At 46.0% G+C, this 26,260-nt stretch overlaps 2 protein-coding genes across 6 annotated transcripts in view; both read right to left on the bottom strand.

Moving 5' to 3' along the window:
• Positions 1–313: 313 nt before the first annotated feature.
• On the bottom strand, positions 314–12,327 carry pros1 (protein S). Of its 2 annotated transcripts, XM_052062509.1 has the most exons (14): positions 12,124–12,320; positions 11,443–11,600; positions 10,315–10,339; positions 10,133–10,216; positions 9,780–9,902; positions 9,581–9,706; positions 6,981–7,109; positions 6,603–6,843; positions 5,342–5,528; positions 5,076–5,240; positions 4,779–4,947; positions 2,882–3,018; positions 2,559–2,787; positions 314–922 (listed from the first exon to the last, which is right to left on the bottom strand). In XM_052062509.1, the coding sequence occupies exons 1-14, from the start codon at positions 12,188–12,190 to the stop codon at positions 771–773; spliced, it is 1,992 nt and encodes a 663-aa protein (XP_051918469.1). In that variant the 5' UTR covers positions 12,191–12,320; the 3' UTR covers positions 314–770. The 2 variants fall into 2 exon arrangements, with proteins under 2 accessions (XP_051918469.1, XP_051918470.1); XM_052062510.1 differs by lacking the exons at positions 314–922; positions 2,559–2,787 and having other exon boundaries at positions 4,775–4,947; positions 12,124–12,327.
• Positions 12,328–16,869: 4,542 nt separating this feature from the next.
• Positions 16,870–26,260, bottom strand: part of rasa3 (RAS p21 protein activator 3) — a 221,221-nt gene continuing 211,830 nt past the window's right edge. For 3 of the 4 annotated variants that reach the window (XM_052062464.1, XM_052062460.1, XM_052062463.1), the window contains 11 exons: positions 25,499–25,605; positions 25,332–25,409; positions 25,142–25,219; positions 24,334–24,407; positions 24,032–24,091; positions 22,607–22,713; positions 21,155–21,237; positions 20,862–21,070; positions 20,662–20,765; positions 20,382–20,565; positions 16,870–18,805 (listed from right to left, as the gene is read on the bottom strand). In XM_052062464.1, the coding sequence (XP_051918424.1) occupies positions 18,730–18,805; positions 20,382–20,565; positions 20,662–20,765; positions 20,862–21,070; positions 21,155–21,237; positions 22,607–22,713; positions 24,032–24,091; positions 24,334–24,407; positions 25,142–25,219; positions 25,332–25,409; positions 25,499–25,605 (1,160 nt within the window). In that variant the 3' untranslated portion in view covers positions 16,870–18,729. The remainder of the gene's footprint in view (positions 18,806–20,381; positions 20,566–20,661; positions 20,766–20,861; positions 21,071–21,154; positions 21,238–22,606; positions 22,714–24,031; positions 24,092–24,333; positions 24,408–25,141; positions 25,220–25,331; positions 25,410–25,498; positions 25,606–26,260) is intronic. The other variant, XM_052062461.1, reaches the window with a different exon arrangement.

Consider the following 26,260-nt stretch of genomic DNA (forward strand, 5'->3'; position numbering starts at 1 on the left):
CACTGCCTTGGAACTCGGGGTTGGGGGTGGTGGGGGTGCATAATGCTCTTGTGGCCGCCCACAGTGCACCTTGGTCGGCCATCCATGTGCCAATAGCCTGTTAAACCGTTTTTGTTTTTTGAGGTTTTTAAGGTATCGTAATTCACTTCAGTGTTCCAGTTTTCAGCCTTGGTTTCCTCATTTTCAGTTTTCGGTTTCAACCAAGAATGATCATTTTGTTCCATCTCTGTAAAATATGGTGATATAAATCGGGCTCAAGGATGACTCCAACAAGACAATATAAATCTGGACAGTAAAAAAAAAATCTTCAAGCATTTGTTTGCCTTTTATTTCAAGTTATTAATCCTCATAGCTGACTCATCAGACTTGATGAGAAGAAGAATCCAACAAAGATCCAGCGACAGAGGCCAGGCTGCAGGTGGCTTCGGAGCCTGGTCTTCAGGGGCCGTATGTCACGAACCCAACTGTCTCTTGCTCAACACGTTTTTGCTGCACTCCCAACATTTCTTGGAATTACTTGTTTGCAGCAAAAGGCAAAAACTACGTCATCCAGCTTCCAGCAAACTAGCTGTCGTCAAACATCACAAGTAAATGAGGAAAAAAAAACATTGATAAGTGTGGCCAAATCTTTGAAACTCTTCTTGATACGTTCATCCCTCCTACTCCCTCGCATGGCTAAATTTTTGAATCTCCCACGAAGGGAACAACGCCGCTACCTACTGCAAGTGCTGGTGTTAATTAAGGTCACTTTCCATGTGGCTTGAGACGCATCACTTGGTTGAAGCAGGAGGACAGGAATGGGACTTGATACTGTTGTGTTTGCTCAGGGCCTCGTCAAAGTCCAACATCTGGCCGTTGACGGTGATCTCCATGCAGCCGTGATAAAAGGCAGTCACTGGCGTGGCGTCCAACGGGACGTCAGCTGAAAGACCAAAGCCGCAAGAAAAATACGGAGGGATGATATTAGGACCGGGAATCATTCTGTGCATGGATTTCATAACTCTCTCTCTATATATTTATATATTGTCCTTGAATACTTCCATCCATCCATCCGTTTTCCAAACCGCTTAATCCTCACTAGGGTCGCGGGGGGTGCTGGAGCCTATCCCAGCCGTCTTCGGGCAGTAGGCGGGGGACACCCTGAATCAGTTGCCAGCCAATCGCAGAGCACACATAAATAAACAACCATTCGCGCGAACAATCACACCGAGGGACGATTTAGAGCGTCCAATCAGCCTGCCACGCATGTTTTTGGAATGTGGGAGGAAACCGGAGCACCCGGAGAAAACCCACGCAGGCCCGGGGAGAACGTGCAAACTCCACACAGGGAGGCCAGAGCTGGAATCGAACCCGGTACCTCTGCACTGTGAAGCCGACGCGCTAACCACTGGACTACCGGGCCGCCTCCTTGAATACTTTTGCACACTACTTAGCAAGTTACATTGGGTACAACACAAAGAGAGAGAGTGGGGGGTCGGGGGGGGGGGGGGGGGGTTGGGCACAGTGAGCAATGGTTAGCACGTCCGCATCACAGTGCAGAGGTGCAGGGTTCGATTACGGCCTTCTTGTGTGGAGTTTGCATGTGCTCCGCGTCCCTGTGTGGGTTTTCTCCGGGTGCTCCGGTTTCCTCCCACATTCCAAAAACATGAACGGCAAGTTGATTGAACACTCGAAATCGTCCCTCGGTGTGATTGTTAGCGCGAATGGTCGTTTGTTTATGTGTGCACTGCGATTGGTTGGCAAACCGGTTCAGGGTGTCCCCCGCCTACTACCCGAAGAAAGCTGGGATAAGCTCCAGCAACCCCCCCGCGACCCTTATGAGGAGAAGCGGGTTGGAAAATGGATGGAGGGGTATAAAAATGAGAAAGTGAGAGAAACTGGCTGCAATTTGGAAGTGTTCACAAGTCACAAAGTCCCTCCACCTTGACTAAATCTTCCAATTCTTGCGGAAGAAAAACAATCCCGAAGCATGATCAGTATGCTTTGGAATCGTGTCCAAAAACGTTGAAGCTTGATTTCATCACACCATAACACATTCCACCCCGCGTTTTTTTTTTTTTCCCCTGTTCATTGAACTTGAATACATTTCTGAGCTCTCAACGACTGTCACCGATTGTCAACAGCTCCAATCCGTTTGGGTGCACAGAAAGACGTCGGTTGAATGCCGGATGCAATTCATCTGCTTTGATCATCGCAATAACATCAAAACTCGGGTGTAAATTCTTACAGTTGCGACCGATTCACCTAACCGAGACCGCAAAGAAACGCAGATCATCGCTTTCTGGAATCAATCATGATTGGTCACTTGGAAACGCTTCGGGGGGGGGGGGTGGGGGGGCAGAGTTTCCTGTAACTACTTTAAGCTCGCTTTGAAGCACTTTTTGGAAGACCTCAAAACGGGATATTCAGATTGGAATGATTAGCGCCGGCACGTCGGCCTTTATATGGTCAGCATATGTCGCCGAGTGCACCGCCGAGCAAATAACGACCTTTTGCGAAAAGAGAGACCCCCCCCCCCGACCCCCCCACCGTGCGTTTTTCGGCGACTTGAAACCGACCTGGTATCCCACCAATGTAGGTGCTGATTGGGTTCCGCATGGTGGCGTTGAGGCCCTGCAGTGCCTCCTGCTGGGCATCGATTGGTATTGTCTTGACATTTGAAGAGTTGGCCGAGATCGAAATCTCGGTGGGCGTGACACTCAGCAGCACCGTTAATCGGTCGGGGTAACACAACAGCAAGGAGTCCAGCGTTGCCACCGCGACGCCATCCAAGAACACTTGCAGGTTCTGCGACGGAGCGACGGCACAAATCGATGGTCAGCACGTCGTTCGGTAACGCGCTTTGCCAACAAAACGAGTGCTTTTTTTCATCCGCACGTACGGCATCGTATTCGCCCTCCGTTAGCACGGCAAGCGACAAAGGGACCCTGTTGTTGGACACGAGAGCAAAGAGGACGCCCGTGCTGCTTGAAGGACGTATAGTCATTCGTAAATCCACCTTCCAGCTTTCAGAGTCACCTGGGAACAGACGGGACGAAAGATTAGGTGCTACACGCTACACACGAAGCGCCTTACAAAATAGTAGTCGCTACTAAGGACACTAAAAAGAAAACCTTCCCTGATAATGTCACCATGATTAGTTTTGGTTTCGTTTTCCAAACGGCATCGGACCTTCAAATTTTTTAGAAATTCCCAAACACGAGTCCAAAATATCCTCGGCGACAGAATCGATTTATTGTGTTACATATATTCCAGTGCACTGGTGTCAAAGTCAAGGCCCGGGTGGCCAAATCCGGCCCGCCACGTCATTTTATGTGGTCCCCAAGAGCAAATGATGCGCGTCAACATCCATGATGCTTGCTAAAATCTGTCCCGAGATGTCAAATTGAGCAGTGATTCCATCCATCCATCCATCCATCTTCTACCGCTTATCCGGGGCCGGGTCGCGGGGGCAACAGCTTTAGCAGGGAAGCCCAGACTTCCCTCTCCCTAGCTACTTCTTCCAGCTCTCCCCGGGGGATCCCAAGTCGTTCCCAGGCAAGCTGGGTGACATAGTCTCTCCAGCGTGTCCTGGGTCTTCCTCGGGGTCTCCTCCCGGTGGGACATGCCCGGAACACCTCACCAGGGAGGCGTTCAGGAGGCATCCGAATCAGATGCCCAAGCCACCTCATCTGGCTCCTCTCGATGTGGAGGAGAAGCGGCTCGACTCTGAGCCCCTCCCGGATGACAGAGCTTCTCACCTTATCTCTAAGCGAGAGCCCGGACACCCTGCGGAGAAAACTCATTTCGGCCGCTTTTATCCGGGATCTCGTTCTTTCGGTCACAACGCAGTGATTTCAAAACTAGTCATTTTGTTGCGCACGGGTAAAAAGACGATGAGATGATTGCGTCAACATTTATTCGGTTTGACTGCCGTAGCGGACCCTCCAGCGGAAGACGTAACTCCAAAGCGGCACGTGACACGCATGTAGATTTAGTACATCGGGAGCAGTCTAAACTTACGAAAATGTGGACCTCATTTGAGCTTTAAACATATGCCAGGAGGCGGCACGGTAGTCCAGTGGTTAGCACGTCGGCTTCACAGTGCGGAGGTACCGGGTTCGATTCCAGCTCCGGCCTCCCTGTGTGGAGTTTGCATGTTCTCCCCGGGCCTGTGTGGGTTTTCTCCGGGTGCTACGGTTTCCTCCCACATTCCAAAAACATGCGTGGCAGGCTGATTGAACACTCTAAATTGAGGTGTGAGTGTGAGCGTGGTTGGTTGTTCGTCTATGTGTGCCCTGCGATTGGCTGGCAAGCGGTTCAGGGTGTCCCCCGCCTAGTGCCCGAAGACAGCTGGGACAGGCTCCAGCACCCCCCGCGACCCTAGTGAGGATCAAGTGGTTCGGAAGATGTATGAATGAATGAATGAGTATGCCAGGACACGGCGGTCGACCGGTTAGCATGTCAGGTCTCACAGTGCAGAGGTACAGGGTTCGATTCCGGCTACAGCCTCCCTGTGTTGAGTTTGCATGTAGCCCGCGTGGGTTTTCTCCGGGTACTCCAGTAAATGGAGAACGCTAAATTGTCCGCCGGTGTGAGTGTGAGCGCGAATGGTTGTTCGTCTATGTGTAGTTGAGGATGTACACCCCCCCCACCCCCACCCAAGACAGCTGGAATGGTTTCCGACAAGCCAGCGGCCCTCATGAGGAAAAGCGAACTAAAAAAAATGGATGGATGGATGGCACATTCAGAGGACATTTCCCCGTGCGGGCGGATAAAGTCTAACTTAACTTACTCACTGTAGTCAAGATTGAAGTGTGCCGATCCTTCGCCAGTGAAAAAAGATCCTCGCTCCACATGGATGTAGCAGTGTTTACTTTCCTTCTCCTTGATGGCCTCTTTCACTCCAGATGCTCCCTGGTTCATCATGTTCCAGCCCCGGATGCAGCCGTCGAGTCGCGGGTTGATCTATCGGACAGATGGATGGTGAGCGGCTCGTCCAAGTGAGCTTGCTGTCATTCGCTATCATCCGTGAGCATCAATCGGGCGCGCGCCAAAGCCAAAGAAAACAACGCAGATGGCGCACTTCAACTTACAGGTCTGACAAGACTGTTGCTGCGGGTGGGGAGACCGGCGATGTAAACTTTGGTCTCCAGTTTGCCGTTCACCCCCGTAAAGAGACGCTCCGGGCTGTTGATGCTCATGACGGCTTCCTTGCTGATCTTCACGCTGATGCTGTTTTCCAGTTCGTCCACGGAGATCTGCGTGTGGCAAAAGGCCGTCGCCGTGAGTCCGATTTCATTTCATGACCCCGAACACACTCGCGCCGTAAAAACGCGTCGCGCCTTCAAAAGCTTCTTACCACGTGCCACTGTCCGTCGTTGATGGCTTTGCCCCCGGTGGTGACCTTTACCGTGTGCTGATTTTTAAACTGGACCTCGATTTGGCCGCCTCGTAGGCCCAGCATGAACCAGGCGTCCTGGGAGGATTCCGCATAGAGAATAACTCCCTCCGGGTCGAAGGTGCGGAAGTCAAACTCGGCTGCAAACCTGCCGTAAAGCAATTCAAGGATATCGACATCGGAGGTGAGTCACTCCCACTCGCACACGTTTATATGCTGAGCTACACGCATTATCTGGTGTTGAACAAGAGTCAACAACAATTCAATAAAATTAATTAAATAATAAATCATTACAAATTGTATTGAAAATATTATTAATAATGTTATTGTTATATAATTATGATAATAATAATATAATATATAATATAATAATATTAATATTATTATATATATAATAATATTAATATTATTATATAATTATATTATTTTTATTTATTACACATTTTATTGAAAATAGTAATAATGTTATTGTTATAGAATTATGATAATAATAATAATATAATATATAATATAATAATATTATTATATAATTATATTATTTTTATAATATTATTTTTTTATTACAAATTTTATTGAAAATATTATTAATAATGTTATTGTTATATAATTATGATAATAATAATATAATATATAATATAATAATATTAATAATATTATTATGTAATTATATTATTTTTATATTATTTTTATTTATTACAAATTTTATTGAAAATATTATTAATAATGTTATTGTTATAGAATTATGATAATAATAATAATAATATAATATATAATATAATAATATTATTATATAATTATTATTTTTATAATATTATTTTTTTATTACAAATGTTATTGAAAATATTATTAATAATGTTATTGTTATAGAATTATGATAATAATAATATAATAATAGTATAATATATAATATAATAATATTAATAATACTATTATATAATTATATTATTTTTTATAATATTATTTTTATTTATTACAAATTTTATTAAAAATATTATTTAAAAAAATACAAATAAACATTTAAATTAAATCACTGTACATGTCCCTGACAGTATTCACTTATAGTGCCATGATGTCATAAGGACTGCTGTGAGAAAAAAAAAAAGAAAAAGAAAAAAGTGCAGTGTATTTATCGACGTGATTGTGTTGTCGTCATTTTTTTCTTTGGCGTTGCAATTCCAACGCGACGACACGCGCGACCCGAGGGTAAACCGGCCGCGCTCACTTTGTCGTGTCTGGCAGACGGAAGAGAAGATAGATGACGGGAAGCCCCGCAAACTGCTCCCCGAGGTACAACATCTCCGCATATTTGGAGTCGTGCAACTCCACGCAGACCGGGATGCTTTCACAAGTGTGCTTGTCGTCCGCCAAGCGCAGACGCTGCCGCCCGTCGCAGCGGCAGGTGTAGCTGCCCACGTTGTTGACGCACGTGCCCTCGCACACGTTCCCCGCGCACTCATCCACATCTGCCGGGATGGATTCACACACACACACACAGACACACACACACACACGAGTCGCTATCGCCTCATGTAAATCTCGCATGGAGAATGACTTTTAAATCATCATGCAAAAGGCGGCGGGCGACACTTTTAAAACTCACCGTTGCAGCTTTTGGAAGTGAAGTTGTATTTGTACCCTGCTGGGCACTGACACTCAAACATGCCTGGCGTGTTGACACATTGAGCTGGCTCTTGACAAATACTCGGATACATTCGGCACTCGTTGACATCTGAAAAGTGAATAGAGACAAGCGCACCCACCAAAACAACCCTTTTGAGCGGTTATAAAACCAAGAAAAAACACACACGACCCCTTTCCATTCCAATCTGATGCTGTGTCTTAACTTAAGCTAAGTTAAATTAAGATATCCTTTATTTGTCCCACACTGGGGAAATTTACAGCCTCCAGCAGCAAGAATGTAAGACGTAAGAATAATGACTTATTTTATCATCGTGTATAATGGCGACTTGTAAGCATATAAATCATATATTATTCATCTTCCGAGCCGCTTGATCCTCACTAGGGTCGTGGGGGTGCTGGAGCCTTTCCCAGCTGTCTTCGGGCAGTAGGCGGGGGACACCCTGAATCGGTTGCCAGCCAATCGCAGGGCACACAGAAACGAACAACCATTCGCACTCACACTCACACCTAGGGATAATTTTAGAGCGTCCAATCAGCCTGCCACGCATGTTTTTGGAATGTGGGAGGAAACCGGAGCACCCGGAGAAAACCCACGCAGGCCCGGGGAGAACATGCAAACTCCACACAGGGAGGCCGGAGCTGGAATCGAACCCGGTACCTCTGCACTGTGAAGCCGACGTGCTAACCACTGGACTACCGGGCCGCCCCATATAAATCATATATTATATATATATATTATATTATATATTACATATCTATATATATATTGCGCGTCGTCCCGCACGTGGTCTGTCCTTCCGTCTGTCCCTTTTCAAAACGTACCTACTTCACCGCGCCGCCACTGCGCCGCTCAGGCAGTGGCTCACTACGATCGCGCGGGCATCTTAGTGAAAAAATGTTGTCTACCCACAAGCATTGCAATGAAATTGTTAGTTATTTAGTAGAGCTAAACATCATTATTTTCGCGATAAGCAATGAAGATGAACAAAAAGTTGAACCAAGCAACAACACTTTTGTGGGCCGAAGGCCCACCTTACCAGCCTTCCGCAGGAACTAGCTGATGAGCCTCCGGGCGGCTCATCAGCTAGTACTATATAAATCTATATAGTATATATATATAGTACTATATATATATAGTACTATATAAATCAGCATGTATTGTATTGTATTGTATTGTATTGTATTGTATTGTATTGTATTGTATCTCACAGATATTTTACTTGTCGAGGTTGAATATCGGTCGCAGTGCTTCTGACACAAGAAATAAGTCCTTCTTCTCAAATGTTCACATCCTAACGCAACAAGCGCAGGTCAACTACGAATATGTAAGAGCGAGAGCTATTTGCAAACAACCTGACCTGATCCAAAATGTAAACGTTTCCCAGTGAGTCAGTCGGTGCATGTTTGGAGAGACTTTGTACTCAACCAGCGCAAGATAAATAGCGACAAATAGGAGCGCTCGCTACCCGCTAATGTGAGACAGCAAACGACAACAAATACGAGGGGATGATCTCGGTTTAAGGTTGTAAGAATACATGGTGTAGAAAAAGTTGGATGACCAAAAATTCCATATTTCCTTCTGATTATGCTCAGGACATGATGGAGGGGGAAGTCGCCAGGGAAATGTTTGCTGAGCTGCTTGACACCGCTTTGAAGCGGCTGCAAATCCACCGTCGGGGGGCGGCGTAAAAACATCCGCACTCATATGTCAGACGACCGCGTGAACGCTAAACGAGTTTATTATTGCAGCTGCGGGTTGCAGGGGTGTAGAATTAAAATGAGCTAGTCGAAAAAAAAAAATGCCGGGGTCACTTTAACTCCCATTTTATTCTGTGAAGTGGCCACGCAAAATAAAATCATTTGCATCTGGATACTTTTTTTTTTTTAACGTTCATGACGGGGGGCCGACCATCTTTTGAATCTGCTAAAACTATTTCAAGCATAATTGTGTTTGTTCTTTTTTGAATGCAACCCACATACAAAGTGCTGTGCATGGAGCAATTTAACATACACGATAAACAGTAAGACGAATCGGTAATAAAGACGGTAGAAAGCACCAGACAGTAAAATCAAGAACAAGTCAAGTCAAGTCAAGAGTATTTCTCGAGCACTTTCAAACAGCCATCGCTGCATACAAAGTGCTGTACATGGAGGGATTTAACATACACAATAAACAGTAAGACGAATCGGTAATAAAGGCGGTAGAAAGCACCAGACAGTAAAATCAAGAACAAGTCAAGTCAAGTCAAGAGTATTTCTCGAGCACTTTCAAACAGCCATCGCTGCATACAAAGTGCTGTACATGGAGCGATTTACCATACACAATAAACAGTAAGACGAATCGGTACTAAAGGCGGTAGAAAGCACCAAGCAGTAAAATCAAGAACAAATCTAAGTCATGCTTAGTCGAACGCCAAAGAATACAAGTGAGTTTTGAGCTGTGTGGCGATGCACAGTTCATATTCAATGGCAAATATAGCTACACACACACACACACACGCACGCACGCACGCACAATTTTACCGAAGAAAATCCAAGCGAAATGCGCATAGGTCTTACCCGCACATTTGATGTTGTCAATGAGATAGTAGCCATCTTTACACGAGCAGTGGAAGCTTCCGGGAATGTTGTCACATTTTTGGTTACATCCCGCCAGAAACTTGGGATCGGAACATTCATCGATGTCTGCGCAACGGACAGTCGGCGGGGTGAGCGTCATTTGAAAACAGTGAAACGTGGCGTTGGAAAAACAACTCACCTTCCTCGCAGCATTGCCCATTCCAGCCAGGCTTGCACACGCATTTATAAGAGGCTTGACCGTCCACGCAACGTTCCGTACCTTCCCTGTAGCACGGAAATGGCGTGCACTGATTGCTGATTTCTGCCCGACAACAAAGACATTTTGATGTGATGAAAGCAATTGAGACCCCCCCACCCCCCCAAAAAAAAGTCCCATTTAACTGTGACATGGACGATGATGTTTCCCAACATTTATTTACAATAGAAAAAAAAAAAAACTCACAGCGCAACACCCAAACAAAAACCACCCCGAAAACCTTTTGGAGCAGTTAAGTGAAATGTATAACGATGATGATGTCTCACAGCTCCCACCTTTCACGCAGGTCCGAAGGTCTGACGGGATGGCAGAATCGGAATTGTGGTTGTTAATGCCAACGCGGTGCGAGCCCAGACAAGCTTCAAAAGACATTGTTAATCATTACAAAGATCATTCATAGTCCAATATATAAAAAAATAAAATCAAATAAAAAAAATCGGTCTGTCTGCAAACTTACCAACATACCTCGGATAAAAGAAGTCCTGGAAAAGAAAAGGCTTTTTTTTTTAGGATGTTGCAGTGGCAGTAAGGAAAGTGTGACAGGTATTCAGGTTGCACAGTGAACCCTATTAAATATCATATTTACAGTTCGGCAATTGGAAGTATTCATCCTTTTCATTCATCTTCCGAGCCGCTTGATCCTCACTTGGTTCGCGGGGGGTGCTGGAGCCTATCCCAGCTGTCTTCGGGCAGTAGGCGGGGGACACCCTGAATCGGTTGCCAGCCAATCGCAGGGCACACAGAGACGAACAACCATCCACGCTCACATTCACACCTAGGGACAATTTCGAGTGTTCAATCAGCCTGCCATGCATGTTTTGGGAATGTGGGAGGAAACCGGAGCACCCGGAGAAAACCCACGCAGGCCCGGGGAGAACATGCAAACTCCACACAGGGAGGCCGGAGCTGGAATCGAACCCGGTACCTCTGCACTGTGAAGCTGACGTGCTAACCACTGGACTACCGGGCCGCCGCAATTGGAAGTATTTGTCAATTATTTTGGAAACTTATCCATGGTTGTTTGGCGAAAAACTCACATATTCGCTGTTTTGGTGCTCACACCAGTTATAGAAATATTGCTTTAATGCTATCTTGCGGCCCAAGAACTTGGTTTTGTCAGACCATAGCCATGTCTAATAGAGATTTATGTTCTTTGCCGCCATCTTGTGGCCTCTATACTCAATGACGTGCCTTTTTGGGTGGCTGTCAATTACAGATGAATTTTTGCAATTCGCAGGGAAAAAAAAAAAGACTTTTATCCTGCGAGTCGCTTGGGAACATTTATAATGGCATAATCGATTTTTATTTCTTTTGGATTTTTGTTTTTTAAAAATCGTTTTGTTTTTAGAGTGACTTTTCCCGCTTTTTGTCACCCGCTGTTTGAATGCCATTTGTTTGTGGGGGGGGAAAAAATGACACCAAAAGAAATTTCAAAGCCTTTTTCCACCGTGAATTGAGTCCAGCTCACCAACGACCCAGCACGAGGACAAGTGGCCGCGCCAATGGTTGGATGGATGGATGGATGGAGCAGGTGCTCTTTTTGCTCTCAATGAGGTGAGGACAGACAGCGTGGGCCCCTTCTTACCGTCTCGGGAATGTTCTCAAAGATCTCCCTGGCCTCCTCCCGGTTGCAGAGCTCCTCAATGCACTCCCTCTCCAGGTCACCCTTCTTGCGCTCCTCAAAGAGCGAGTTGGCCCTCCTGCGCCGGCTCAGGAAGTGCGATGCTGTTCCCTTGCTCAGAACTGCAACACACACATGGAAACACGCGCATGAACACACGTGTCTACAAAAGCAGTTGTTGGTACTTTCGGAACAACAACAACGAGTTTCCCGCATACGGGATTTTCATCCAAGAATCCACGCGGCTTCATGTTACAAAAACATATGACTGATGCAAGCAGGAATTTAGTCATGTTTGCTCCTGACAGATGGCAGATGGAGCTGGAGCCTGCATGGAAGAATTGGCCAAGCCAAATTGTTCTTATATCAACTGGCCTGGAACAACAACAAAAAAAAAAAAAAATAAGAGAGAGGTCATTGCGAAACTGAGATTTCCAAGAAATGACCTTTTGTTAGAATCAGCACCTCGTGATGTGCACGCGTAGTTTGAATCTTAAAACGCACTTTGTGTTCACTCCTTGGGAGTTAGCGGTCTCACACACACACACACACACACACACACAAAATATATCTATCAATAAAGTTTCTCCAAAGTCGCTCAAGACAAGAACTGTTGGGTCTGAATCGAAACGGTCGCAAACTTACATCTCGAAGCTTCGGCGAACGTCAGCAGAAAAACGAGACATGTCGAGACAAGATTCTGCCTCCACATAGTCGAGTCGTTTCGTCCCGCTAAGGCCCCCGCTTGGCTCCGGTAAAAGACGGACTTCAAACCTTATTCTTCCCGAAAAGAGAAGCTGCGGAGAGGGGGTGGGGGGCAGCTAGGGGCAGTCAAGTGCGTGTTTGTGTTGCCTTTGTGTGTGTGTGTGTGTGTGTGTGTGTGCGCGCTGCTGGTGGGTGGAACTCGTGCCGAAAACAGATTTAGTCCACACAATGCACGCCGGGAGGTCAGCAGCTTCGCAATGTGGGCCGGTGGCTCGTCAACAACAAAACCTTCGGTGGGAATTTGGGATCAGGGCGACAACAAAAGTACTGTATTGACACTGCGGATGCAAGTACAAGTGCAGATAGAATACTGGGGAAAGAAAGTGTTGCGGTACAGCACTAATTTAGCTCAAGGAAGAGTAAAAAATAAATAAAATAAATGCAGGAAATAGTTTCCCTTTAAACCAAAGTCCGGCCCGCGGGCCAAATCCGGCCCGCGGTCGAATTTCATCCGGCCCTCGGCCCCTGTCATAAAGTCAGTGCCGTCTGGCCCGCAGGTTGGGCGCAATGGAACACGTGTTGCATTGACTGAGATCTCGTAGACTGGTGAGCGATGTTTCATAGAGTACTGCTTCCCTCTAGTGGCTAAATGAGTAATAGCATTTAGACACTAGAGGGCATCACTCACGAGTTAACAAGACATCACTCCGTGTTTATATTGACTGATTATGTCATATTTCAAATGATCCTTGCAGTTGTGGATATGTGTATTGCTTGTTCATTTCCCTGTTGTTCGAGTCAAAGGTTTTGTGACTATTGAAAAGTCATGGTGATACATTTTATGTTTCAAATCAATCAATTTGCACTCAGGAGACTTCTGTTTAAGAAAAAGTCAAGTGAATAAGCAGTTGCATGTTTCAAATGAACCAAAAGAAATTCTTAAGATTGTTGAAATTAAAATAAAAATGGAAATGTGAAACAGACTGGCTTACTAAAATTTGCTGAACAATATTGTTGTTCAATGTAAAGAATGTCAGCCAAGGTCGGCCCCCCGACATTGTACCACATAAAATCTGGCCCCCTTGGCAAAAAGTTTGGACACCCCTGCTTTAAACCTTACTAGCTTAATGCTACACCTTGATGCTTGTCATTTTTAGGTTGCCAATAAAACACACTGCATCACCATGAATCCATAATGGAGCACCAAAAAGATGATCTGAAATGAATTCACGGTTGGGGGAATACTGTATCCGTCTTCACCGAGTCCGTTATGTCATCATTGTTCCACGATCGCTGTTGTTTGGTTTCCGCCATGTCAACTGTGGTGCTCTGCCAAGTTTCTTTCTGGCTCCCAATCACAAGTAATCAGTCAATCAATCGCTCGGTTGACCTCTGTGTCTTTTTCATTATGTTCATGTTCATTCATTCATTCATTTTCCTAACCGCTTGATCCTCACTAGGGTCGCGGGGGGTGCTGGAGCCTATCCCAGCTGTCTCCGGGCAGTAAGCGGGGGACACCCTGAATCGGTTGCCAGCCAATCGCAGGGCACACAGAAACGAACAACCATTCGCACTCACACTCACACCTAGGGACAATTTAGAGCGTCCAATCAGCCTGCCACGCATGTTTTTTTGGAATGTGGGAGGAAACCGGAGCACCCGGAGAAAACCCACGCAGGCCCGGGGAGAACATGCAAACTCCACACAGGGAGGCCGGAGCTGGAATCGAACCCGGTACCTCTGCACTGTGAAGCCGACGTGCTAACCACTGGACTACCGGGCCGCCCTTATGTTCATGTTGAAAAAAAAAAGTAACAAGACTTTTTTTTGGCCAAAGGAGTAGAAAGTACAGGCATCTGATTATAAATGCTGGGAAGTAAAATGAAGTAAAAAGTTATTAGAATATAAATGTGCAAGTGTAGTCCAGATGCCTGAAAAATCATTGATAGGAACAAAGTACTGCTATGGCGTTCATCTTATCTACTGATTGGGTAAATTTGCTTTCAGGGTTTTTGTTGTTGTTGTTTTTATGGGGGTAAGGGGGGGGGGTGAAGAGAAAACTCTACCCTAACTGGCTTCCTTGTGATGTGTCTTTAAAAAAAACTGTCAGCTTGGTAAGAGTTTTTCTCTTCACCCTGAAAAAAAATGCCTTGGGGGAAAAAAAAAAACTTTAAACCAAAGTAACAAAATATTTGTAGATGTTTACTTCCCACCAGCCGGAAGCACATTTATACATTCGTTTTTGTCGATGCTGTAACTTTTCAAAGGTTTTGGGGTCAATTAGGTGAGCTATTCTTGATCTTGGCCCAAAGACCGGCTCCGAAATTGCACTACTTTTTCCTCAGGATGATCAAAAGCAAAATGAGGAGTGAAAAAAAAAAAAAAAAAAGCAATGATATCATGACTTTGATTTCACGGGAAGATCAAAGCAACGCAACGGGCACCCGATCGGTTTTTCGAGGCCTCCAGGACGTGAATGGATTTGGATGGTGTGCGAGCGTTGCTCCGACATGCGCTTTCTGTGTTATCGTCCTTAATTACGCCGCAATTTGGAGTTCGGGGAATGCTTTTGTTCCTTCTAGTTGATATCCCATGACTTGTGTAATATTTTGCACCGTGCTGGCCCAACAACTAACAAATAGCCACCGAATCATCTGGAAAATGTTAGGAAAGCATCAAAGAACACGGGGAAGTTCTTCCAAAGGTTTTCGAGTCGGAACGGCGACGTTTCCAACTGCGCGACTGAGCAAAACAGGCCACGAATTTGCCTTTCTCTTAAATGTTGTCAAACTCTTTTTCGTGTTTGAAAGTCAAACGTGCAAAGGTCAACTAAATAGTCAGCTTGCGTGAGTTTCGCAAAGATCATAACATGCATTCCGAGTACCGTCACTACCATCTTTCATTTGCAAAAATGACTAAAACAAAATAAAGAAAGAGCGAGAGGACTAAACCATCGAATACAATACAATGATGATTTATATCGCGCTTTTACAACAGCGGCAGCTGTAACAAAGCGCCTAACAAAACAGTTAACAGGAAGGAAAATAATAAACATTACATAAAACACGGTTCTTCTTTCTACATACATTCTTGCTGCTGGAGGCTGTAAATTTCCCCAGTGTGGGACGAATAAAGGGTATCTTATCTTATCTAACCAGCATGACTTAGATTTGTTCTTGATTTTACTGCTTGGTGCTTTCTACCGCCTTTTATTACCGATTTGTCTTACTGTTTATTGTATATGTTAAATTGCTCCATGTACAGCACTTTGTATGCAGCGATGGCTGTTTGAAAGTGCTCCAGAAATACTCTTGACTTGACTTGACTTAGATTTGTTCTTGATTTTACTGCTTGGTGCTTTCTACCGCCTTTATTACCGATTTGTCTTACTGTTTATTGTGCATGTTAAATCCCTCCATGTACAGCACTTTGTATGCAGCGATGGCTGTTTGAAAGTGCTCGAGAAATACTCTTGACTTGACTTGACTTGACTTTTCCATCACACGCTTTGTTGTTTGATTCTCTCCTTTTGCATCTCAAAACTGCTTCAAAGTGTCCTTTAACCAGCGGATCAGAGTCGTCATGCTCAAAATGTGCACACGTCGGCTTACGAGCCAAGTTTCAAAGTCAACAAGAAGCTGTAGCATCCATTGACGAAAAAAAGAGATGGCTTCACTTCTCCTGTCCCGTGGAAATCCGTTTTCAATTTGGGTGAATGGGTCACAATGCTGACAAAATGGCCAACAAACACTTTTGGCTCTACTGAAGTCGAATTGAGTTATTTTGACAGATGACACGGACGCCGCATTTCAGTGAATATTTTCATTTAGTTGTTGATGGGGGGGAAAAAAGCACAGTACATTTCACCATTCATCCCACTGTTCTATATACAGGACACATACAATGGGCTATATTTTACTTTCTTTAAATATTTGGACAAAATACAACGAGATAGGGATTTTTTATGTGTTGTTAATTTGCACATGGATGGGAAAAAGTCGATATTATTGCAAGGTCGATTAAGAAAAATAAAAACGCCGTTGCGGAAATCAGTCATTTGTTGGCTTCAGTGGCAAAGCTGCAGTTACTTGAACGACTTTTCCCCCGAAACTCAGCTGATGTTTGCAACGGTTAAAAAAAAAAAAAAAAAAAAAAGAACATGACTGAATGAGCTTGGTTGTGTGGTTTATATTCAACACCTGAGGAGTTAGTAGACACAAGTTGCACATTTGGCCAGAATTAATTTGGTTCCATGAGAAAGAATTGTGGACGACATATCCATGAAGAGCATTCATTCATTCATCTTCCGAGCCACTTGATCATCACGAGGGTCGCGGGGGGTGCTGGAGCCTATCCCAGCTGTCTTCGGGCAGTAGGCGGGGGACACCCTGAATCGGTTGCCAGCTAATCGCAGGGCACACAGAAACAAACAACCATCCTCGCTCACACTCACACCTAGGGACAATTTCAGAGAGTTCAATCAGCCTGCCACGCATGTTTTTGGAACGTGGGAGGAAACCGGAGTACCCGGAGAAAACCCACGCAGGCCCGGGGAGAACATGCAAACTCCACACAGGGAGGCCGGAGCTGGAATCGAACCCGGTACCTCTGCACTGTGAAGCCGACGTGCTAACCACTGGACGACTGGGCCGCCCCCATGAAGAGCAACGGGAACAAAATAAGACGGTTGCCGCATGTGATTAGCATCATGACAGGCGACAGTGATTGTTTTTTGGGTTTTTTTTTTAAAGTATAATTCACAATTGGCATGCTGCCTTCTCACCACTAACACTGGGTCGAAAACTTGGCAAGTCAGTTATACGTTCGCACACCCACACCCATACACACACACACACACACATTTTAAGAAACATTTCAGTCATTCAACTGTCAAATTCAGAAAACCAGCTAACTACTGTGTATCTATCCATCTATATAGATAGATATATACACACATACAGATATATACACATATATATACAGTACTGTATATATATACAGTATATATAGACATACGCATACACACACGCTTTTTTTACTGAGGATTTTATAGATGTTTAAAAAAAAGAAGACTGGCACTGACCACAACGGTGGGGGGGGGAGACGACCATTTGGAGATACGAAGAAAGCATGTGAATGTTTTCTTTTCACCTGATTGCACAGAGGTGACTGGAGTCTGCTGTGAGTACACATGCAGTGGTTTGGCAAGAATAATGACACAGTAATGACACAGTGAAGAAAGGTTGCAAGGACAACACACACACACACACACACACACGCACACACACACAAAAGTGTGTGCAAGATTAAAATCCGGTACCTTTGAGGGAAATATGAGGTGCAAGCTTGGCAGCAGGCAGCCTTTCAAATACGTTGGACGCTAACGGGTCCGTGTTTCCATGGCAACACACAAGTATACATCTTAAATGAAGTTAGTAGGCAGCCGATAGGCAATACAACTCGTCACAAAAAAAAAAAAAAAAACAATTTCACAATGGCGTGAGATGGCTCGAATGTCAGATGTGGTCGTCCAGAGTAAAGCAAAAGACAAATCTCGGTTGCTGGAGATGTTGTGTGATGTCACTCGTTTCATAACTGAGGGAGAGTTTGCTTCTGTCTTCAAACCAAGACAGAAAATCCACAAATTGGATGCCATTCCTATGAATCTCTGCATCCAGTTGGGCAGGCGGCCAATAAAATTGATTGTGAAACGCGCCAAGCGTTTCGTATGTAGCCTGACACCACCTCCCGTCCCGGCGCCGACGACCTCCAACGACGAAGTGATGCAAAGCCAACGTCTGAGGCAATCGCTGAAACTGCTCGCACAGGAACCAAAATAGGCTCGCAGGTTGTTTTTTTTTTGTTTGGATTCAGTTCAACTTCAGATCTCACTCAACCGGCCAGGGCATGACTTCAAAACACTCCGGAAAATAAAAGCTTAGCATTTGTTAGCGCGCTGATGATAAATGACGGCAGTCGGCGCCAGGGAAGTTCATCATTTTGCTCAGCGGGCTGCGCATGGTCCCGAAAAGCCATTTTCGACCTTCACAGGGGGGATGGGGGGGGGGCAGTCCCTTAAAAAAAAACAAACAAACAAAAACAGGAAATACTGTTGCTCCTCCTGAAGTTTTGGTCTGTGAGATGTGATATTTAAGGAAATATGACATCGACCAAAGTACAAATGAAAGCCATGAAATATAGCTTTTGAAAAACGAATGTGCGGCGAGTCTTGTTGGTGCATTTTTTCGGAGGTGATTAAAGTGCGTGTCTTTCACTGTCGATGCCGTCCAGTGAAAAGTTTGGTTCCGTCGTCACATCACCGGAACGAGTCATCACATCCCCCCCCTTTCTGTTCGAAATGACCTGAGGTCAGTTTCTCCATATAGGTGGAGTGGTTGCATCTTGAGTCGTCCCGTTTCCCGTTCGGAAACGTCCAACTCGTGTATTCCCTGAATTCAACACATCCGGCGCGAGTTACTCCGGTCGAGTCCAACGCGCTGACTCGGAACATCGCGGGAGGATTCTCGAGAGTCTGCCGGTCGGAGCTCAGATGGAGTAAGTGGAGCTCTCGGACTGCTGACGGATGTAGCACTGGAAACTCTTGTCCCCGATTGGATGTTCTCTGGGGGAGAAGTCACGGTTAGCTGTTACAGGGCACGGGATTGATCAGGAGTACAATTTTGCGTTCGGATGAGCTCCACTACAAGCAGGAACGTGCGGTCAGGGGAGGCAGGTGAGGCAGAGCCTCACCTATGACTGCGCATTGCATTGCGCAATCATCACAAACTGGGTTGATACGCGCAACTGGCTCGTCCCGCTTGCTGTATGTCGCAAATATAATATTTAGCCAATTAATTGAATAAGCGACCCTTTGTGCTTTATATATTTGTAAATGTGACACGAAAGGAGTCAGTGCCTCACCGACCATGAAAGCACGCCACTGGCTACAAGAGAGGCAAAATCTGGTTTTACAAATACATTCATTCATTCATTCATCTTCCGTACCGCTTGATACTTACTAGGGTCGCGGGGGTTGCTGGAGCCCATCCCAGCCGTCTTCGGGCAGTAGGCGGGGGACACCCTGAATCAGTTGCCAGCCAATCGCAGGGCACACAGAAACGGACAACCATTCGCACTCACACTCACACCTAGGGACAATTTAGAGCGTCCAATCAGCCTGCCACGCATGTTTTTGGAATGTGGGAGGAAACCGGAGCACCCAGAGAAAACCCACGCAGGCCCGGGGAGAACATGCAAACTCCACACAGGGAGGCCGGAGTTGGGATCGAACCCGGTACCTCTGCACTGTGAAGCCGACGTGCTAACCACTGGACTACCGGGCCGCCGCCTTTACAAATACACTCGTGCTCAATTGTGATTGGCACAACGCCGTATCAGTGACATAAGAAACATTTCTGAGCCATGATACTGGATCTATTTAGATTGTGCGGGTGTTCCTAATATTGTGGCCGGCGAGTGTCACATTCAGGGCTGGCATGCTTCACCGCAAAGCGGCTTCAGACGACCCGTAAAATAGTTTCCAAACCGTTTTGGTGCCAAACGCGCATACTCGCGACAGTTTGGTCTGAATTTCACAAATTGACTTTGGAGTCAAGCGATCCTCCATGAAGCGTCTCCAGTAGGTCCAAAATTCTGCTCATCACCTTTTGACTGGTACTCGTAAGAGGCATCCCATTCGCTGTCCCCCTGTACATTTTAGAGTTCTTTTTAAGATCCTATTATTGGCCTCGGGTCTGCGCACTAGAAACTATTCGAGGTACGAGAACTAAGCGGAAGGTCAAAGGTTATCGAGCCTTTTCTGTTGCTGGAATGTTAGGAAAGCCCCCCTCGCTACCCATCATTAAAACTCGCCTTCAAACTCATTTTTATTCTTCGGCTTTTGACTCAGCACGAGACGTGATTTTTAGTTTGATTCTTTTTTTCCTGCTTTTTTACAGTCTTTGTTATTCATTTATTGTTTGTTGTTGTACGAATTCTTTTTGCTCCATGCATCCAGCAATGGAGGTTTTGAATACAGCTGCATTGAACTGCAAATGAGGAATTTTTGGACCAATTTGCTAACATTGGGTAAGCGGACTACCTGATGATTTCTCGCAGCGCACTGGTTGGGAATCATGTTGTAAATGCCACAATTTAAAAAAAAAAAAATAATGTAATTGTCAAGTAGGACCACGTACTGGCTGCCTATCTTGGTCTTCTTGAACTTGTCTCGTTTGTACTTGGTATGCTGCTGCTCCAAAGTCTGCACAGCTGAAACGATCTGCTTCAAGGTTTTGTAGGTCTCCTGGGGGTCGTCGATGACAAAGCTGGAGTATTCCTCCTGCTCGGGGCCGTCGTACACCGACTTGCTGCCGCAGGCCTCTGCGGGCCCAAAGGGAGAGCCAACCAAAAGAAGCGAGAGCGTGTGAGGAAAAGACAACAGCTGAACGCAAACGCACATTCGCCCCCTTTTCTGACCTTCCATCTTGATCAGTTTGGTCATGTATGTGCTGTAGAGGGAATAGATCCTCTCAGTCTCTCTGTCCCCGTCCACATCCAGCTGGATGTTGGCTGGCAGCCCGCTAGAAACAGATGCAGGCAGCACCGTGAGAAAGCAAAAGCAAAACGATAAGGACCACCCAGAGAGGATTTTTTTTTTTCCGGACAAATCCACACACCCGGTGCAGGGCGTACAGCCAGGCGCCGCTTCGGCCGAGAGCTTGCAGCAGAGCCAGTGGCCGTTGAGGTAGGCCGAAGGATGATAGGTGCTGAGACGCTTGTGGTTGCATTGGCTGACTTTGGTCAGGATGTCGATCCAATCTCGCGCCTCGACGCAGTTGTTGGCTTGGATGTAGAGGGCCCGCTCGTACTGGATCACCTGGAACATCTGCACCGAACCGCACAGGGAAGCCGTGATTCATTTGAAGGTTTTCGCAAAATCTGTCAAATGGGCTTTTTGTTGGGCTCTGACATTTTTCATCTTGAAGGACTCCTCCTCCAGCCTTTCAACGGCCAGGATGTTCTCGATGGGAATGCTGCACAGCGCGCCCTCTCCTGGAGGCGAGAGGGTAATGCATGAGTGGCCTTCTTTCAGTTGGGGAATTCTGTGCTAGGCTTCTAGACTTTTTTTTTTTTTTTTTTACATAATGTACATTTTTCACAATTATCATCAGCTGACAACACATATACATACTACTCCTCACGCAATATATAGATATATATTTTTTTCATTTTTAATATTACCATTAAGTAGAAAGCAATTACAGAAATACACATTTACTTTTTTTTTTTTAATTGTATCTGTCATCATGTTTACGATGCGGACGTTGTATCGGTCTGTCGTGGTGAAGAAGGAGCTGAGCCAAAGGGCGAAGCTCTCAATTTACCGGTCGATCTACGTTCCAACCCTCATCTATGGTCACGAGCTATGGGTCGTGACCGAAAGAACGAGATCCCGGTTACAAGCGGCCGAAATGAGTTTTCTCCGCAGGGTGTCCGGGCTCTCCCTTAGAGATAAGTTGAGAAGCTCTGTCATCCGGGAGGGGCTCAGAGTCGAGCCGCTTCTCCTCCACATCGAGAGGAGCCAGATGAGGTGGCTTGGGCATCTGATTCGGATGCCTCCTGAGCGCCTCCCCGGTGAGGTGTTCCGGGCATGTCCCACCGGGAGGAGACCCCGAGGAAGACCCAGGACACGCTGGAGAGACTATGTCACCCAGCTGGCCTGGGAACGTCTCGGGATCCCCCGGGGAGAGCTGGAAGAAGTAGCTAGGGAGAGGGAAGTCTGGGCTTCCCTGCTAAAGCTCTTGCCCCCGCGACCCGGCCCCGGATAAGCGGTAGAAGATGGATGGATGGATGGATCATGTTTACGGTATGTTTGACCAGTCAGTATATCAGAAAAATGTGTGTCGGTTTAATTATTGCACCAATAACACACGACAAATGATAGGAATTGAGAAAATGTCGAAGTCTTCAAGTGCCGTGTTGGTTGATTGATTCCAGCCTCTTGCCATTTATTCATTCATTCATCTTCCTAACCGCTTGATCCTCACTAGGGTCGCGGGGGGTGCTGGAGCCTATCCCAGCTGTCTCCGGGCAGTAGGGGGGACACCCTGCTCTGAATCGGTTGCCAGCCAATCACAGGGCACACAGAGACGAACAACAATTCGCACTCACACTCACACCTAAGGACAATTTAGAGTGTTCAATCAGCCTGCCATGCATATTTTTGGAATGTGGGAGGAAACCGGAGCACCCGGAGAAAACCCACGCAGGCCCGGGGAGAACATGCAAACTCCACACAGGGAGGCCGGAGCTGGAATCGAACCCGGTACCTCTGCACTGTGAAGCCCACGTGCTAACCACTGGACTACCGGGCCGCCTCTTGCCATTTAATGTGCACAAAAAGGCAAAAGGAAGACGCTACCTTTGGTCTTGTGGTAGGTGAACTCGTGGTTGGTGAGACGAAACCATCTCTTTTTAAAGTTTTTCATTCCGAATCGGTTTCTTCCTTGCGCTCTCTTTATCATAAATCTGAAAGGGGGGAAAAAAAAGACAGAGAGAGAGAGATAGTCAGCTGAAAATATTTATAGATGAGCCCGAACTCAAGGTATTTACGGTGGGGAGTGAGAGAACACTCCTACGTGTTAAATATGTCGTCCATATGTGCCGTACAACTCGCTGTTGTACAAATTACAGTACGGGGTACACGTGAAGTAAACTCATTTTGTCAAGTGAGTCAAGTCAAGTCAAGAGTATTTCTCGAGCACTTTCAAACAGCCATCGCTGCATACAAAGTGCTGTACATGGAGCGATTTAACATACACAATAAACAGTAAGACGAATTGGTAATAAAGGCGGTAGAAAGCACCAAGCAGTAAAATCATGCTGAGTCGAACGCCAAATGGAACCCAATGGGAGCAGATACAGCGAGAACAGCAGAGGCCCCAGAATTGAGCCCTGCGGAACACCACATGACAGGGGAGCACTGCGAGAAAGTGAGGAAAAGTAAAAAGATGCGCTTGTGCTATTTGGCTCAAATACAGACCCCATAAAATGGAACGTCAATGCAAAACTAACTCACAACTCGGGAAAACGTTTCATCACATCGATAGGAGACCTGGACAAACAGAGCCGCTTTTGGCATGACATTCGCCGAATACGAAAACCACAAGCTATTCGCAAGTGCAAGTCATCACCGCGTGGCGGCGGTTTGTGAACCCCAAATGTATTTCCAGTCCATGTTTACAACTTAGCAACTGGGTTCCAACGGTGGGAAAATTTGATAGCGCAGACGTCGCTAATTGACAAAACATGTATCGGAGCACAAGCGAGACTCGTATGTAAGCGCCAGACTATTTAGGGGAAATGACGCAACGGGATTCCACAGTGAGACTTGTCTACTTTTTTCGCATTCCTGAGCCCCGAGCGTGCAGATTTTCCACTCGGTGCCAAACCGTTTGGAGCAGTGCCGGAGTGTCTCATGTACAGCGATAAGGTGACAGTGGAGACAAAGAGTACAAAGGGGTCAGGATGTGGGCAGATATATGAGAAGGCGGGAATGTGCGTACAGTAAGCAGTTCCCGCTGTCCACATCTGGCGTGATGAGGAACGCGAGGGGCTACCAATGTCGAAGCGAGTCAAATAAGAAGGCTTTTCGGCTTAACTTGAGACACCTTTGCAGTCCCCGTGCACGTCAAAAATCTGTCACTTGATTTACGTGCAGCCACATAAAAAACAAGAGCGGCGGTTTCTAAACGTGTCACGGGGCGGGAGAGGAGGTGGACCACTTGGGGAGGTTTTGGAGTGCACACACACACGAGGGGTCACGAGGTCAAAGAGAAGTTCTTACCTGCCCTTGGTGCCTTTTGACCCCTTCCCATCAACCCTCTTTATTGTGACTTTTACACTTCTACTCCCGGTAGCAGTAAAGACAAGAGGGCGGGGATGTTGGTGAGTGAGGCGGGAGGAAACTAACTTGCCCCCCGAAGCCTCATTATAAAAAGCAGCGTTCGTATCGGTAAAAATATTCGTTTTAGCCCGGGCACAGATACAGTTGTGACCGGGAAACGACAGGTCAACGATGGACGTTAAAACAGCAGTGAAATGGTCTCCGCGGAGAAATATCACGTTAAAAACGTCAAGGCGGCATACCCTTCTTTGAGCATGATTGGTGTTTCAATACTCTTCTGATCCCACTTCCCTGAAGTCGATATGAGGTCCAGAAACTGTGGAATGAGAACAAGTGTCACCAAGGTTTCTCTACAGCAGGCATGTCCAAAGTCCGGCCCGCGGGCCAAATCCGGCCCGCGGTCGAATTTCATCCGGCCCTCGGCCCCTGTCATAAAATCAGTGCCGTCTGGCCCGCAGGTTGGGCGCAATGGAACACGTGTTGCATTGACTGAGGTCTCGTAGACTGGTGAGTGATGTTTCATGGAGTACTGCTTCCCTCTAGTGGTTAAATGAGTAATAGCATTCACTAAATGAGTAATAGCATTTAGACACTAGAGGGCATCACTCACGAGTTAACAAGACATCACTCCGTGTTTATATTGACTGATATGTCATATTTCAAATTCCTGTTTCAAATGAACCAAAAGAAATTCTTAAGATTGTTGAAATAAAAATAAAAATGGAAATGTGAAACAGACTGGCTTACTAAAATTTGTTGAACAATATTGTTGTTCAATGTAAAGAATGTCAGCCAAGGTCGGCCCCCTGACATTTTACCACATAAAATCTGGCCCCCTTGGCAAAAAGTTTGGACACCCCTGCTCTACAGTTAATGCTAAATAGAATCTTGGGACACCGGGGCTTTTTTTTTTTCCCCCAAATAATTTTCTCAGTCAATCAACGGTTGGGAAAAGGGGTAAAAATTCAAGGAGACAATGTAAAGTCCTGTGAAATTTCTCAACATTAAATATACATTATTTAACATTGGAAAAAAAAAAATCCGACTCACATTCTTCACAGCATCGGCATACTTCTGCTCATTGAAGTACTCATAAAATGCTGCCATGTAAGCCTCTTTGAAATTGGCCTTGAAGAAAGACGCCAAGAGGCATCGGGGGAGAGAAAGCGATCGGACAATGAACGTCAGGATTGAAGCGTTGGAAAAACATCATCGCCCCGTTTCGGTTGGAGAAACTCACGGATTTTGACGTGGCGAGACTTCCCAACGTCTGGATGGTCTTGGAGATGAGGGTGAGCGTTCGAGAGGTGGCGGGATCCTGCCGAGCCAAATAAGAAAGATGGCAGACAACAAATGAGCAAGCAATTTGCGTGCGAGATTGTAAACCGGCAGTCCGATCCAACTCACCGGGTGGTGAGGCCGTAACTGAAAGAGGTTGGGCGAGAGGATGGCCGGAGCGAAGAAACGCAGGAAGATGAAACTGCTCACCGCTGTGTATCGGACATCTTGGTCCACTAGAGGAAAGAAAAAAAAATGGATTCTCATGTCTGTGCGACATGACAATTGACATACTGTACATTTACGAGTCACAAGATGAGATAAAATTGTAACAATCGAATGAGGCTTGACACGAAACGAGAATTTCAGCTTTTGCAATGTGCATGTGTGGCAAGGAGAAGTCGGTGATAAATTGATGATACACTAGCGGCGAGTTTCGAGAGACGTCCGCCCCTGCTCCGCTCCCTGACACTGTTCTGAAGGGTTTCACTTGGCTGGAAAGTTTTTTGTCCAAATAGCTCAATGATATCAATGTGAACATTTTTCTTTTAAAGTGTAGTGTAATATTATGACGCTATTTGTAATCGTGTGGCGTCAGAATCGTATTTTCAAAAAGGCAGTTCATTTGGATTCTTGTGGCTGCAGTACCACAGCTCAGCCACACGGGAGCAGCAGAGTATAGAACACAAGCTACAGTGTTTCAGAGGAAATGTTAGCGAGCGTAAAGCTGAGCGGAAGGTTAGAAACAAGACCCCTGGGGGATGTTGTGCATGTGTGGCAAGGAGAAGTCGGTGATAAATTGATGATACACTAGCCTAGCGGGGAGTTTCGAGAGACGTCCGCCCCTGCTCCGCTCCCTGACACTGTTCCGAAGGGTTTCACTTCGCTGGA

Source organism: Hippocampus zosterae, chromosome 4 (assembly GCF_025434085.1).
Source record: "Hippocampus zosterae strain Florida chromosome 4, ASM2543408v3, whole genome shotgun sequence".
Lineage (NCBI taxonomy): Eukaryota > Metazoa > Chordata > Actinopteri > Syngnathiformes > Syngnathidae > Hippocampus > Hippocampus zosterae.